This window comes from Mus musculus, chromosome 4, assembly GCF_000001635.26.
Source record: "Mus musculus strain C57BL/6J chromosome 4, GRCm38.p6 C57BL/6J".
Taxonomy (NCBI): domain Eukaryota; kingdom Metazoa; phylum Chordata; class Mammalia; order Rodentia; family Muridae; genus Mus; species Mus musculus.
This window is the reverse complement of record NC_000070.6, coordinates 83001116-83013713: the sequence shown is the minus strand read 5'-3', so window position 1 is coordinate 83013713 and position 12598 is coordinate 83001116. Positions and strand designations below refer to the sequence as shown.

The 12598-nt window shown below is 42.1% G+C and overlaps 1 protein-coding gene across 11 annotated transcripts in view; it reads left to right on the top strand.

The window, feature by feature from the left end:
* The window catches only part of Frem1 (Fras1 related extracellular matrix protein 1), a 154587-nt gene that overhangs the window by 38793 nt on the left and 103196 nt on the right, over positions 1-12598 (top strand). For 10 of the 11 annotated variants that reach the window (XR_390326.4, NR_154662.1, XR_001784157.2 and 7 more), the window contains 4 exons: positions 1656-1852; positions 7840-8163; positions 9322-9430; positions 11879-12010. Coding sequence is in view for 7 of the 11 variants with exons in the window: in XM_006538013.4 (XP_006538076.1) it covers positions 1656-1852; positions 7840-8163; positions 9322-9430; positions 11879-12010 (762 nt within the window). In the remaining 4 variants the exon portion in view is untranslated. Of the gene's footprint in view, positions 1-1655; positions 1853-7839; positions 8164-9321; positions 9431-11878; positions 12011-12598 lie in introns of those variants that run through there. The other variant, XM_030253616.1, reaches the window with a different exon arrangement.

Here is a 12598-nt window from a genome sequence, read left to right as displayed (position 1 = left end):
ATATAGTTTTTAGCTTGTTGAAAACTCTAAGCTATAGGGTTAGTGAGGTAGCTCAGTGGTAAGGCACTCGTTACCACGCCTGACCTGAGTTCAATGCCTGTAACCTACATGGTATAAGAAGTGAACCTACTCCTTCAAATTGTCCTCTGACCTCCAAACTCATACTGAGGCACAAGTTCTTTTGGACACATGCACACACAGAGACACAGATGCACCCGCACATGCACACACACAGGCTAGTGGGATGGCTCACTTGGTGGGGGCACTGGCCTCCAAACTGGATGGCCTGAATTTGATCACCAGGCCTACATGGTGGAGGGGAAAAAATACCCTAACTTCCAAAAAAACCAAATAAAATGAAAATGAAACTAAAAACACATTAAAAAAACAAAACAAAAGAAAAATATAGATTAGTTAAGGCTGTGGATTTGGAATCAGAATCAGAAACATCTGGGGTTGAGGTTTGTATTTTCCTTTAGTAGTTTGGCCCGTTATGGTGCTCATGGGTTTCCATCTATGATTATAGCAATGGACAGCAGTGGGGGCAGTAGTGTGCTCTTTTCTGAGTAGTATTGGGTTGTATTCTAGTAAAGACTGTAGGTAGCAGCCAGGCTTGACATCCAGAACGTTGGCTGAAATGCCCCTTGTAGTATCCATTCGGTTACTATATTCTACAGCACTCCCCGTGGTAGACATATAAACTGTACATTTCGAACACTTGCTATCTGAGTAAGTAGTGTTCTAGTGATCATGGGAAGACCTAGAAATAGCCACAGTATTACCTTGAATTTTGAACAAAAGCTTCCAGCTAAAGACAGCTGAAGTTGAACATCAGTCCATTTTGTTAGCCTAGCCATTGGGTTAAGGAGTAGAGTACCTGTTTCTTGTAGTAGGGAAATGAGACTCCCTGAGCACCACTCCTCAGCAACAGTGAAAATACAGCTGGGAGAGACAGGAGACAGACAGTCTTTTTTTTTTTTTTTTTTTTTTTTTTTTTTTCCAAGACAGGGTTTCTCTGTGCATCCCTGGCTGTCCTGGAATTCACTCTGTACTGTAGACCAGGCTGGCCTCGAACTCAGAAATCCACCTGCCTCTACCTCCCAAGTGCTGGGATTAAAGGTGTGTGCCACCACTGCCCAGCCAGAGTCTTTTAAGGATAGCTCTGTGTTCAAAATGTCAGAACCGGTTTGTTTAAGGGGCAAGAGAAGGATTAAGGAAGCATTTGCTAAAAAGACCAACCAGGGGCAAGGAGGTGGGATTACTGTGGGTGGATAATCCACATGAGGCTGTATAATGTAAACAGAAGCAGTGGCTGAGCTGTGAGTGCCCACAATGAGCCACTGACATGTTTGTCAGAGGTATTCAAATACCACAGAGCCCCTCTTTAACTTTTTTCCCCTCAGCCTAACTTTTGGTAGGTGAACCCTGATGAGACAACTGGTCAAATGGGTTTTGTTTTGTTTTTTTTTTTTTTTAGTAAAGAAGTTTATGACCTTTCAGAACAATGACAGTCTAGTGGGTGAATAATTGGATGGTGCATGTGCAAGTGCCCTGGGGCAGTGAGTGAAGACGAGTCCAAGGCAGGAAGATGCATTCTGAGTTAGTACAATCATTGTGTTCAAGTAGATGTCTTGACACAGTGCTGTGCTCTCTAGAGCTAGGGGCTGGACTGAAGTGTCCAGATGGAAGCTGTGCCCTGGAATTGAAGCAAGTGGCAAGTCTGAAAGTGAGCTGTGAGGAGTTTCTGCTGACGGGGTTTCACTACCAACACATGCAGCCCCCTTCACCCAACATTGATTACATCCCCATTCAGTTGGATCTCACCGACAGAAGGAGCAAAACCGTATACAAGGTAAAGTTTGGAGTTGTGTGTTGGTGTCCTTACCTGGCTCATTGTCAGAAAGTAGTTCTCTTGGGTGTCCATGCTGGTGTCTATGAAGAAGAGTATCTGTGCTGATGATGGCATAACTTCTGGCTTGTAGGTTGTGCCTAAACGTAGTGTGTAGTTTTACAAAACAAAAACAAAACCAAAAACAACCCAAAAACCAAGACAATAACCATGATCCACGCTGACTCCAGCTAGGCACTGGCAACTGTGGTCTTGACAACCCCCGGGGCCAGCTTGCTGCCAAGTTGCTCTCACTTCCCAGGCCATCCCTTTGGGTAGCCTGCAGAAAGTCGACCACAGATCCCCCTTAGCCCTTTAAAATGATAACACTAGATACTTGTAATATACCAATCAGGTTTATAACGGTAAATCTACAACCCCCCAAAAGTGCCCTCGCAAAGACCACAAAACCCAACTGATAATAAATACAAGCTGCATGCCTAGATTGGGCAAATGTACCCTACACTGCTCTATTGCTCATCTATGAAATCCCTGGCTACTTACGGCTCCTTCAGGCCACGTGGCCTCAGCTCATCTTCTTCTCCTTCTCCCATCTTCTTCTGTCCTCTGTCTTCTCTCTCTCTGTCTCTCCTTTTTCCTCTTTTCCCTCTAAAACTTTCAGCTCTGCCCTTTTCTAGTGTTCCCCCTTTCCTCCCTGACATGAAGGCATCTGCTCTGTAAGGCCGCAGGGGACAGAGGGCAAGGCAGCCTAGTGTGTTGACTGCAGCAGACCAAGTCTCATTTGTGCTCATTCAGACTTTAGGACAGAAGGCCGAGGGGATGGTTTCCCAAAGGCTCCATCTGTCTTTGTCTTCATTTTCCTCACCCTCCTCCTCTGTGTCTTTTCCCATTGAACCAATGATCAAAAGTAGATGAAACTTTATGAACTATTTTGAATGTTACTCCAGTGTTCACATATTCTACAGTTGGTTTGGGAGGCTGGGGAAACAGTGACCCTGCTGACACATCCCATATTTATGCCAGTATGATACAATGCAGGGGACGGTGGGTAAGACCTCCAGTGCTCTCTGCCTTCCCACTAGCATTTCTCCTAATAAACCCAGGAATCGGTGATTCCCTAGAAATGATGAAAATGATGAAACAAGACCACAGAAGTTTGTAGTTGAGGTCTGGAAATGAAACTTGGAGGGAATCTTGCCTAATTGATCAGCTAAATGAGCCAGGAAGCTTTTCAAAGCTCAGGTTTCCCATCTGCCGTTAATAGTTACGGGAGCTGGTACCCAGGTTACCTGGGTTCGTATATATGCTTTACTAGCCATCTGATTTTGGATTTGATGCCTCACTTTCTTCATCTTAAATGAGGCCACTGGAACCTAACTCTAAGTAGCTGAGGGGATTAAATGAGACACTCCTTATAAAGTTCTTGCTACAGAGCTTGGTACATGCTAAGCATGTGTAAATAGCTATGAATGAAAAGAACCTGTGGTCAACTAGGTGTGACATAATAGTAGGGGCCAGCCTCTTGTTTCACAGTGATGGCCTTGCTGTTTATACATGCTTGTTTCATGGTTGACACACTCAAAACTGGTTTGTAGTTACTAGCACATATTATCTGGTTGGTTTGTCATGAAACCCTTTTATTATCAATGCCTTCGTACTTCCACTTAAACATCTGATATTTTTCTTTCTGATTGATTTTTCATAATTGTCCCCTCACTGTGTCAAAGGCTTTATTTTTGTTTCTAGGTCAGTTTCATTGTCTGTGTAAATTAGCCTTTTCGTTTTCTAAGCCTTAACCTACTACATAGTCATTTGACAAGCTACAAAACAGATTCACTTATAGATAGGAAGACAGTGTGTTCATTGAGGAAAATATTAAAAACATGGGAATAGAGGAAGTAAATAAAACTGATTTTATTGATTACCATTTGTCTTATACAGAGACACACATTGGGGATGTGTGCCCCAGAGCTCATTTTGTTTCATGGCATCAATTCATCTGTGAAGTTTTCATTAATTAATTAATTAGTTATAAGTCCTGGGTATTGCATGGAGACTCTCATGTATGCTAGGCAAGTGCTCTACCCACTGAGCAACACCCCCAGGCCAATTTCTTCTATGCCTTTAAATGGCATTCTCTTCATCTTTGTCTTTGTAACACCTAAGGTTAAGTTATATTTCGCAGTGAAGTGCAAGAAATAGTTTTTCTCCATATAGCCAAAATTTGCAGAACTATTTGATAAAAATATGAACTTGTTTTGTTGAAAATCCTCCTGTTGTGTAAAAAGACCAATAGGCCAACCTTCTGCTCTCTGGTTTCCTATTCTTCTTTCTTTGCTGGTACAGTCCCATTCTAAATCCCGCCCCAACCCCCTTGCTTCGTGACCTGATTCATGGCCTTCACACTCTTCATCCTTACAATTGTCTTGGCCATTCTTGACTAATTTGGGGTTCCAGATAAATAGTCAAATAGGTGATTTTTAAATCCTCTAGATTGTTTTAAACCAATGCTAGCTTCAAACTGAACATTCTTTGAGGAGGAGAGGGAGGAGCTGGCATGTCAAAACTTTGCCATGCTGAGTCTTCTTATTCAGAGTGAGCACCTCACTTCCCTACGACAAATGCCATTGTACATGTGTACGGAAAGGAAACTTACTCCGTGTGAGTTGAGCGCTTACTAAATCCAGTCCCTAGAAGTTCTTGTGGAACTACCAGGAACAGAATGATGTCTTTTCATTGGTTATTGATGATAAATAGGAGAGCAACTTTTTGGTGCAATTTTCTTTTATCTGGCTTCTTTCCTAAATTCAATTATTTTAAGAAATTTTCAATTCTCTGGGCTTCAAAGACCATAATTATATCTTCACTAATGATGATAATTTGGGCCTTTCTTTTTTCTGTAATTATTCTCTTTACTTCTGCTCTCCTCCACACTGGTTTGACCAGAACAATACTAAATATAATGTTGCTTGTAGGCATTTTTTGTCTCGGGTAGTCTATCTATTTCAGCTGTACACATTGTCCTTTTCAAAGCTTCTCGCCTTGGTTCCAAAGATATGAAATGAATGTGGCCACTCTGGTCCCATTCTCCATCATAAACTTGGGCTACACTTTTACTTTCAATCTTCCTATGACTCCCAAGTCTCTTCTGTGAGGTCCATATTACTAGGCATTTCCTCAAAATTTTAGGATTCTTCTTTTTTAATTAAGAAAATATAAATTATTTTATGGTAATAATGGATACATGTGGATTTTTCCCCATCGTCTTATTCATGTGTTAATGTCAGTTACAAAGGAAATGTCTTCCTAGTATGCGCAAAGCCATGGATTTGATTCTCAGTAACACAGACACACACACACACACACACACACACACACACACACACCCCACATACATGTCTTACAGAATACTGTACAGTACAGTATATTTCATGAACTTGTTTTTGCCTATCTGAAAGTCCTTTCTTCTACTTCATGTTTTATTTAATTTTACAACGTATTCCACAAGCTGGAAATAATCGCCTAGTGCCCTGGTGCTTTTCTAGCTCGCACACGGTGTGGATCTGATCCCCAGCTCTGCAGGAAAGCAAGCCAATGTTCTTTAACCTATGTTAATATTATTTAAAGTCCAGAATTGTAAGGGGCTCTTTGGAGTCCTTCATATGTTTGATGAAGATTGGTCTGATCTATCTTTTCTTCTGGCTCCTATCAACACCATTTCTAACATAAAGCTATTGTGTTTTATTATTTCTTACATCATCTATCTTTTAAGTAAGTAAGTACTATATACATTTGTATCTCTTTTTTTTACATTTCAAAGAATACTTTTATTAAGATTTAGTTCTACACTTAATTGCTTTCAATGTTCAGTTCTAGCCCTTAAAAACCACAATTTGTCTTTTCTGTTGTTTTCCAGTAACACATCATGGGCAGATACTTTGATCCCTGGGGTACCTCAGAATATTGCTCGTCTTTGGCGCTATAGAGGAAAAGAGGGCTGTCTCCTTTGATTCGATTTTAAATGGCTCTTCTTCCAGATGTTGCTGGCTAGTTTGTGAACCTTTGGGCTGGTGCTTTGGCTGGGGCATTGAGAGGGGTGGGGTAGTGGGGAGAGAGGTCTTACTTGCTCAGGAATGGATAGAATATGATTTCATGCTCTCTGAGCATGGCAGATGTTTTAAGCTGCTTTGTTGTCTCAGGGGCAGTTTCCTGGAAATTTCTCTGGAAAGTTCCAGCTCAGAGCCTATCCCTCTGTCTTAGAAGGGAGGGTTCACCCCTACCTAACTTGAGCCACCACCTGCAATAATTCTGCAGCCAGTAGAATATGATTTATCTCTCCAGTTTAGTCAAGAATGGTCCTCTTAGGTCAGGATCCAGGATGACCCCACAGCAGTCCTCTGCACCATGTGGCATGGGAACACTCATGTGTCTCTTGCCAAAATACAGAAGGACAAGTAGAATCTAAGAATGTTCCTAACTCCTCAACCTCAGGGTATTCCAACATTGAAGTAGAAATTCTGGAATCCCAAATATTAAATGAGGATTAGCCACCATTTTTCTACTTCTGACGATTTAGATTTCTTGGGGGTTGGCCCTAAAGCAGCCCTGTGCATGCCCCACCTGTAAGGCTCTACCAGGAACATTCTTTCCTGATACCTGAGACAAGGGGGCATGGCGTTACCCCAGCCTCAGCCTTCATAGGTTTGGGGGGGGCCTTAGCTGGAGAGTCAGCATAGCACCCTACTCTCCAGATAAGTCATCTCTTATCTCTCTTATTATATCTACATTCCTCTAATGAATGAGAGTATTCCAGAGTCTGGAACCAACAGATTCACATACATGTTTCTTACTTTTGAAATCTTCCTTCCTTCCTTCCTTCCTTCCTTCCTTCCTTCCTTCCTTCCTTCCTTCCTTTCTCTCTTTCTCTCTTAACTTTAATTCGGACTGGTGTAGGATATCATCTGTCAGTCGTTCACCTAGATAAAATGAAGAACTTGCATGAACATTCCTTTCTAACACCAGGTTAGAAATATTCAGGTGTGTGGGATAAATGTGACTTGGCTCACTGAACCTGTTTCTCTCAACAGTGGGTCACATCAGTCCCATAATAGCAAAGATCAATGCTCTCCGCTTCTTCTTCCCATACCCTCACTGAGGCCTCACATGCCATGGTGTCCTTTTATGAATGTAGAAGATCTCACACTTCTGGCTTCCTCACTTGCTGTTTCCTTGTTCTGTTGGCCAAATGGACAATCCTCCTCAGTTGCACAAGTTCAGAGTGAAGACCCTTCTTCCCTATCCTTTCCCTGGCTTCTTTGAAACTGCATGGCCTGAGATTAGTAGTGTCTGTGCCAGGCATTGCCTGCTGCTTTATTTTCATGGTTTTATTTAATACATACGTGTCTAGAATTTTCTTTTATAGGAGAGAGAAACGTGGCATTTAGGAATTATAGAACTTGTCTAACAGCACACAAGTAGCAGTCTCTGAAGAAGCAATCACGGGGCTGGAACAATAGTTAGCAGTTAAGAACACTCTGTTCTTGTAGATAACCAGCACTCACACCGTGGCTCAAAACCAGTTCCTCCCTCCTGTTCCAGGGGATCCAATGCCCTTTTCTGACCTCTATGGGCTCTTGCATGAATGTGATGCATCTATCTAGATGCACACCAAAACAAGTACATAAAATTTAAAGATACAATCACACACAGCTCTTCCTGACATTAAAGTAGGAGCTCCCATTCCTTTTGTGTGCAATGGACTCACTGGGAGCTCTAAGTAGCAGTTTTCTGATTCCCTCCTTGGAATAGTTAAGTGAACACTTGGGGGTAGTTCCTGGTGGTCAGCAGGTGATTCTAACATGTAGCTTGGTGGTCTCAGATGGAGCGCCCTCCAGTCTGCAGCTTCGGTACATGCCATGACATTAACCATGCATACCACAACTTCATTCACACTATTCTCTCTCTTTTATATTTTTTCTCTCCTTCAAAAGTCAGAGAGTGCGTGGTTGCCTGTCTATATCAGAGTTGGCATTCCTAACCAGGTCCCAAGGGCTGCATTTATGGCCATGTTTGTTCTGGAGGTGGACCAGTTCATACTGACCCCTCTGACAACCTCCGTTCTGGACTGTGAGGAGGATGAGACTCCGAAACCCTTGTTGGTGTTCAACATCACTAAAGCCCCACTCCAGGGCTATGTGACCCACCTGCTGGATCATACCAGACCCATCTCTTCATTCACCTGGAAGGATCTCAGTGACATGCAAGTTGCCTACCAGCCACCAAACAGCAGCCACCCTGAGAGGAGACATTACACGGTAAGAAGGAAGGGAAGAGAAGTGTCCAGCCTGGTGGGTTTCAAAAAAGTATTTGAAAGTAAATAGTCACTTTCTCAGAGGAGACTTGATTTCTGCAAGTCACAATGTAATACCCTTCAGGGCTTCCTGAAGAGGCACTGGTGTGGCCGATTAAAAGAAGGTGTTTTATCTTGAGAAATGGCTTCAGTTCCAGCCCACGGCTGCCATGTTGAGATCTAGGTGGACTACATGTGGCTGTAGCTCTCTGTTGTCCAGAGAAATCAGAAATCTACACAGGGGTTATAGTCCTGCGGGGCATGGAAAAAGGATGAAGACAGGAGATTGCTGGCTGATAGCTTAGCTTCAGGTTCAGTAAGAAATCCTAGCCCAAGAACATAAGGCAGATAGAGCAGAACACAAACCATCCTCCTCTGACCTTGTGCACACTCAGACTTGTGCCTTTGAAGTGTAGATATTATATATATCTATATATCTATATATATATAGATGTGTGTATATATATATGTATATGTATGTATATGTATATAATGTATATATGTGTATGTATGTGTGTGTATATATGTATATACATGTATACATATACATATATATACACATATATATGTGTGTGTGATATATTTAATGTGTGATATATATGTGTGTATATATATCTATATATATATATATATATATATATATACACACACATATATATACCATGCTCTTACATACATATACACATGGAATAATAAATAAATAATACTAAAGTATATGTTTCAAAATAGCTAGTATAGAGGATTTTTATGTTCCTAACGTTGGGAAAAGATACATACAAGAGATAATGGTACAGATATGACACTTCCCTGATCTGATTAGGGCACAGTGTGTAGGCATGAGTGTCTATGTGATACTATACCCTAAATATATACAATCATGATCAATTAAAGAATTAAAAACACCAAAAAGTAATACCTAGGAATGAAATGAGTGACCTCACAAAATAAGTTACTTCCTATAATAAAATAACAGCCCGTTCACATGGAGGTTTTGATGAGTCAGTGTGTGCATGTGTGTATATGTGTGTATGTGTGTGTGAGTGTGTGTCTGTATATTTGTGGGTAAATATGTGTCTGTGTGTGTATGTCTATGTGTGGCTCATATGAATCTGTTTGTTTCCAGATGGAGCTGGAGGTGTACGACTTCTTCTTTGAGAGGAGTGCCCCCATCACTGTCCACATCTCCATCAGAACAGCAGACACGAATGCACCACGGGTGTCTTGGAATACAGGTGTGGGTGTGGTCCGAAGGGAAATGCAAGGAAGTGGGTGGGTCAGAAAACTCCTTTTATTCCATTTCATCCATGAGGCAGTAGAAACAGCGACAGACCAAGAACAGCAGACTGTTAGCTCTGTTCTTTTTCCTGGTAGCTGGTGAGAAACTGAAATCCAGCATCCTTGGGTCTTCAGGCTATATTTCTTCTTTGGGAGAGAGGCCGGAACAGTGACCCCTTTGAACTGAATGAAGAGAGAAAGTGGCTCTTGTGATATTGACTGAAAGTAAGACAGAAAGTCAAGGTCTCCAATTCAGATTTTGCAGAGGGATGGGAGCAAGGAGCAGCCTGGAATCCACTGTCCTGTTTTGGTTGGGTTGCATGGAAACCAAAAGAAGTAAATAAGAACTTAAGCAGCTTTATAGAGGGGGCTTTACACTGCCATTCAATTCTAAGTAGACCGGGAATGTGATTTGTACATTTAGATGAGATGCAAATGTGGAATGCAAATGAATTTTCCTTTTCACTAATAACATTAATGACATTTAAAATGTACTTCCAAGCAGTGCTGGGGTTGTGCTAGGAGGAGGGACTCATTCACGTCCGATTTCAAGTCTCTGCTTCAGCTTATGATCCTGGCTGTTCGAGAGATAATGAGAGAAATGAAGGGCCTGGTCAACCAAAGTTGAGTAGCAAGGCTACTTTGTGCAGCTACTGTGTTCTAGTGAGGAGACAGAATCAACTGTATGTATGATACATGATGCTCAGATAAACCAAGGGAGCTGCAGGTCTGGCTCTGGCTGCTGCAAAAATTACAATCCCTTTTAAAATGAAGTTTTACATATTATGAGTTTGGTATCTGCTATTATTGAAAAGTTAGAGAATATGCTAAATAGGATAACTCTTCATTTTTTTTTCCACTACATATAATATAGATAGAATTTCTGTTAGCATTTTGATGTGTTGATTGTCCTCTAGTCTTCTTGGATGCTCTTGTGATATATCCATGATGCCTTACATATGCTGTGTTGTGTGTACACATGTCCCCAGCACCACTTCAAGAACCCAGCAGGCTTCCTGGAACTCATTTGCATATGCTTGCCTTTCTTTTATCTTCAGCCTCCCCTTTGCCCCCTTCCCTCCCTTTCTGGCTCCCCCTTTCTCTCTTCCTCTCCCCCTCCCTCTTCTCACTTCTGTCTGTTTCTTGTTGCTGTTGGGTTTTTTTTTTTTTTTTTTTACAGCTATAGATGTCTTAGCCCAATTTACTCAGGAAACAGACCTTAAGGTAGATCATCTATGGATCTTGTCCTGAAAAGGAAGAGCAGCGGGCATTAGTCTGATGTCTCTGTAACAAATACCCAAGGCAACTGACTTATAAAGAAGAAGGTTAGCACAGCTAGAGCATCTGGCCCATGGTTAGTTGCCTCTGTCACTCTGGGGCTCTGATGAGAGAGCACGTGCTGGCAGGAGCTTGTGGAGAAGTGAAGCTTCATGGGCAAGAAGCAGCAAGACAGAGGAAGAGGAAGAGGCTGCACTCCACAGTCCCCTTCAAGGGCTCATGGTGACTTAAAGATCTGCCCCAAGGCCTTGTAAAACCATGATCACCTCTCTCATACTGCTACCCTGGAGAGCAGGCCTAAAATATGTGGGCCTTTAGGTGATGAATCATAGTCCAAGCTACAGCAGGTGATACGGCTGAGCTGGTCACAACTTTTCAGTAAGATATGTGGGTTCTCAGTTGTTCTGGTGTCTCTATGAAGCAGACGTGACCACTGTATTTGAGAAGAGTTTGAGGTGGACCAGGAAAGGGTGAAGTTTCTGTCCAGTCCCAGTTCTACTGAGAGCTAAGAATGCTTGATGATACAGGGTGTCATCCAGAGTCTCTGTTTTTCCTATTACCAGTGTGAATGAAACTCTACAATTTTCCTCTGGCATACTGAGTCTGAGGAGAGGTTTCAGTGCATAGATCCATCTCTAATTAAAGTTGAAACTAATGTATGTTCAATTTTGCAAAGCATCAAGCATTCTACATTTAGCATCCTTAAGCATTGCCAGGTACAGTCGTTCTTTATCAGGATATTGAAACACTATGCATTCCCTCCCCTATGGGAATCTAATTGCTCCATAAGTCATTTGCAAAACCCCTCCTGACTCTTGTCCACTTAAACCATATAGAGTCGTTGACAAATTCCCTGTGGATTCATTCAAACTAGGGACCCCCGTGGTCTAACTTCTGCTCTTTCCTTCAGTATTTAGTCTCAGGTAGTTAAGGATGCATCTTAAGGAATCAATTGTCAGACTGAAATTAGAGCAAAGTTTACTAAAATCACAAGTAATATTCAATTTTCATGAAAAGTGTTTAAAAATATAACTTGTAGATAAGTTCACGAGTGAAAAATTATTAGCCTTAAACAGATATGCTGGATGGACAGAACTTCATAGGACTTGTGTCTGTGTTTCTTACAGGTTTGAATCTCCTAGAGGGGCAGTCTCGGGCCATCACTTGGGAACAATTTCAGATCGTTGACAATGATGACATTGGTGCTGTGCAGTTGGTCACCATTGGTGGCCTGCAGCATGGACGGCTTACAGTACGAGGTAAATGATTGACCTGTCCAATTCAAAATTGAGCCCAGGGCCTCTTCAAAAGCAAATCATGGGACTAGGGATAATGCAGTTGGTAATGTGCTTACTGCTTAAGCCTCAGAACTGCCCAGAAGTCCCGTGTGGTGGTGCATGCTTTAAATCCCAGCACCAAGGCTTCCTAGTCAACCAGCTTAGCCAAATCCATGCGGTCCAGATATCAGTGACAGACTCTTCTCAAAAAAAAAAACAGAGTGGGAGGAGCTAGAGAGATGCCTTTCAAACTTTAGCATGCGCTCACCCTGGGGTAAAGCATGGGTTGCAGAGTCCCATCTCCAGAATTTCCAACTAAGTAGGCTCAGGCCAGAGCCCAAGAGATTACTCTTCTAATAGTTTCCGATTTGGTACCGATGCTGCTAGTTGGAAAGATTGCTTCCCTATGCTTGATGCCACAATGGCCATGACCTAAGTAACAAAGAAAAAACAATAGCATGCACACAAATATATAAGGATGACTTTCTCTCTCTCTCTCTCTCTCTCTCTCTCTCTCTCTGTGTGTGTGTGTGTGTGTGTGTGTGTGTGTGTGTGTGTCTATGGTGACTG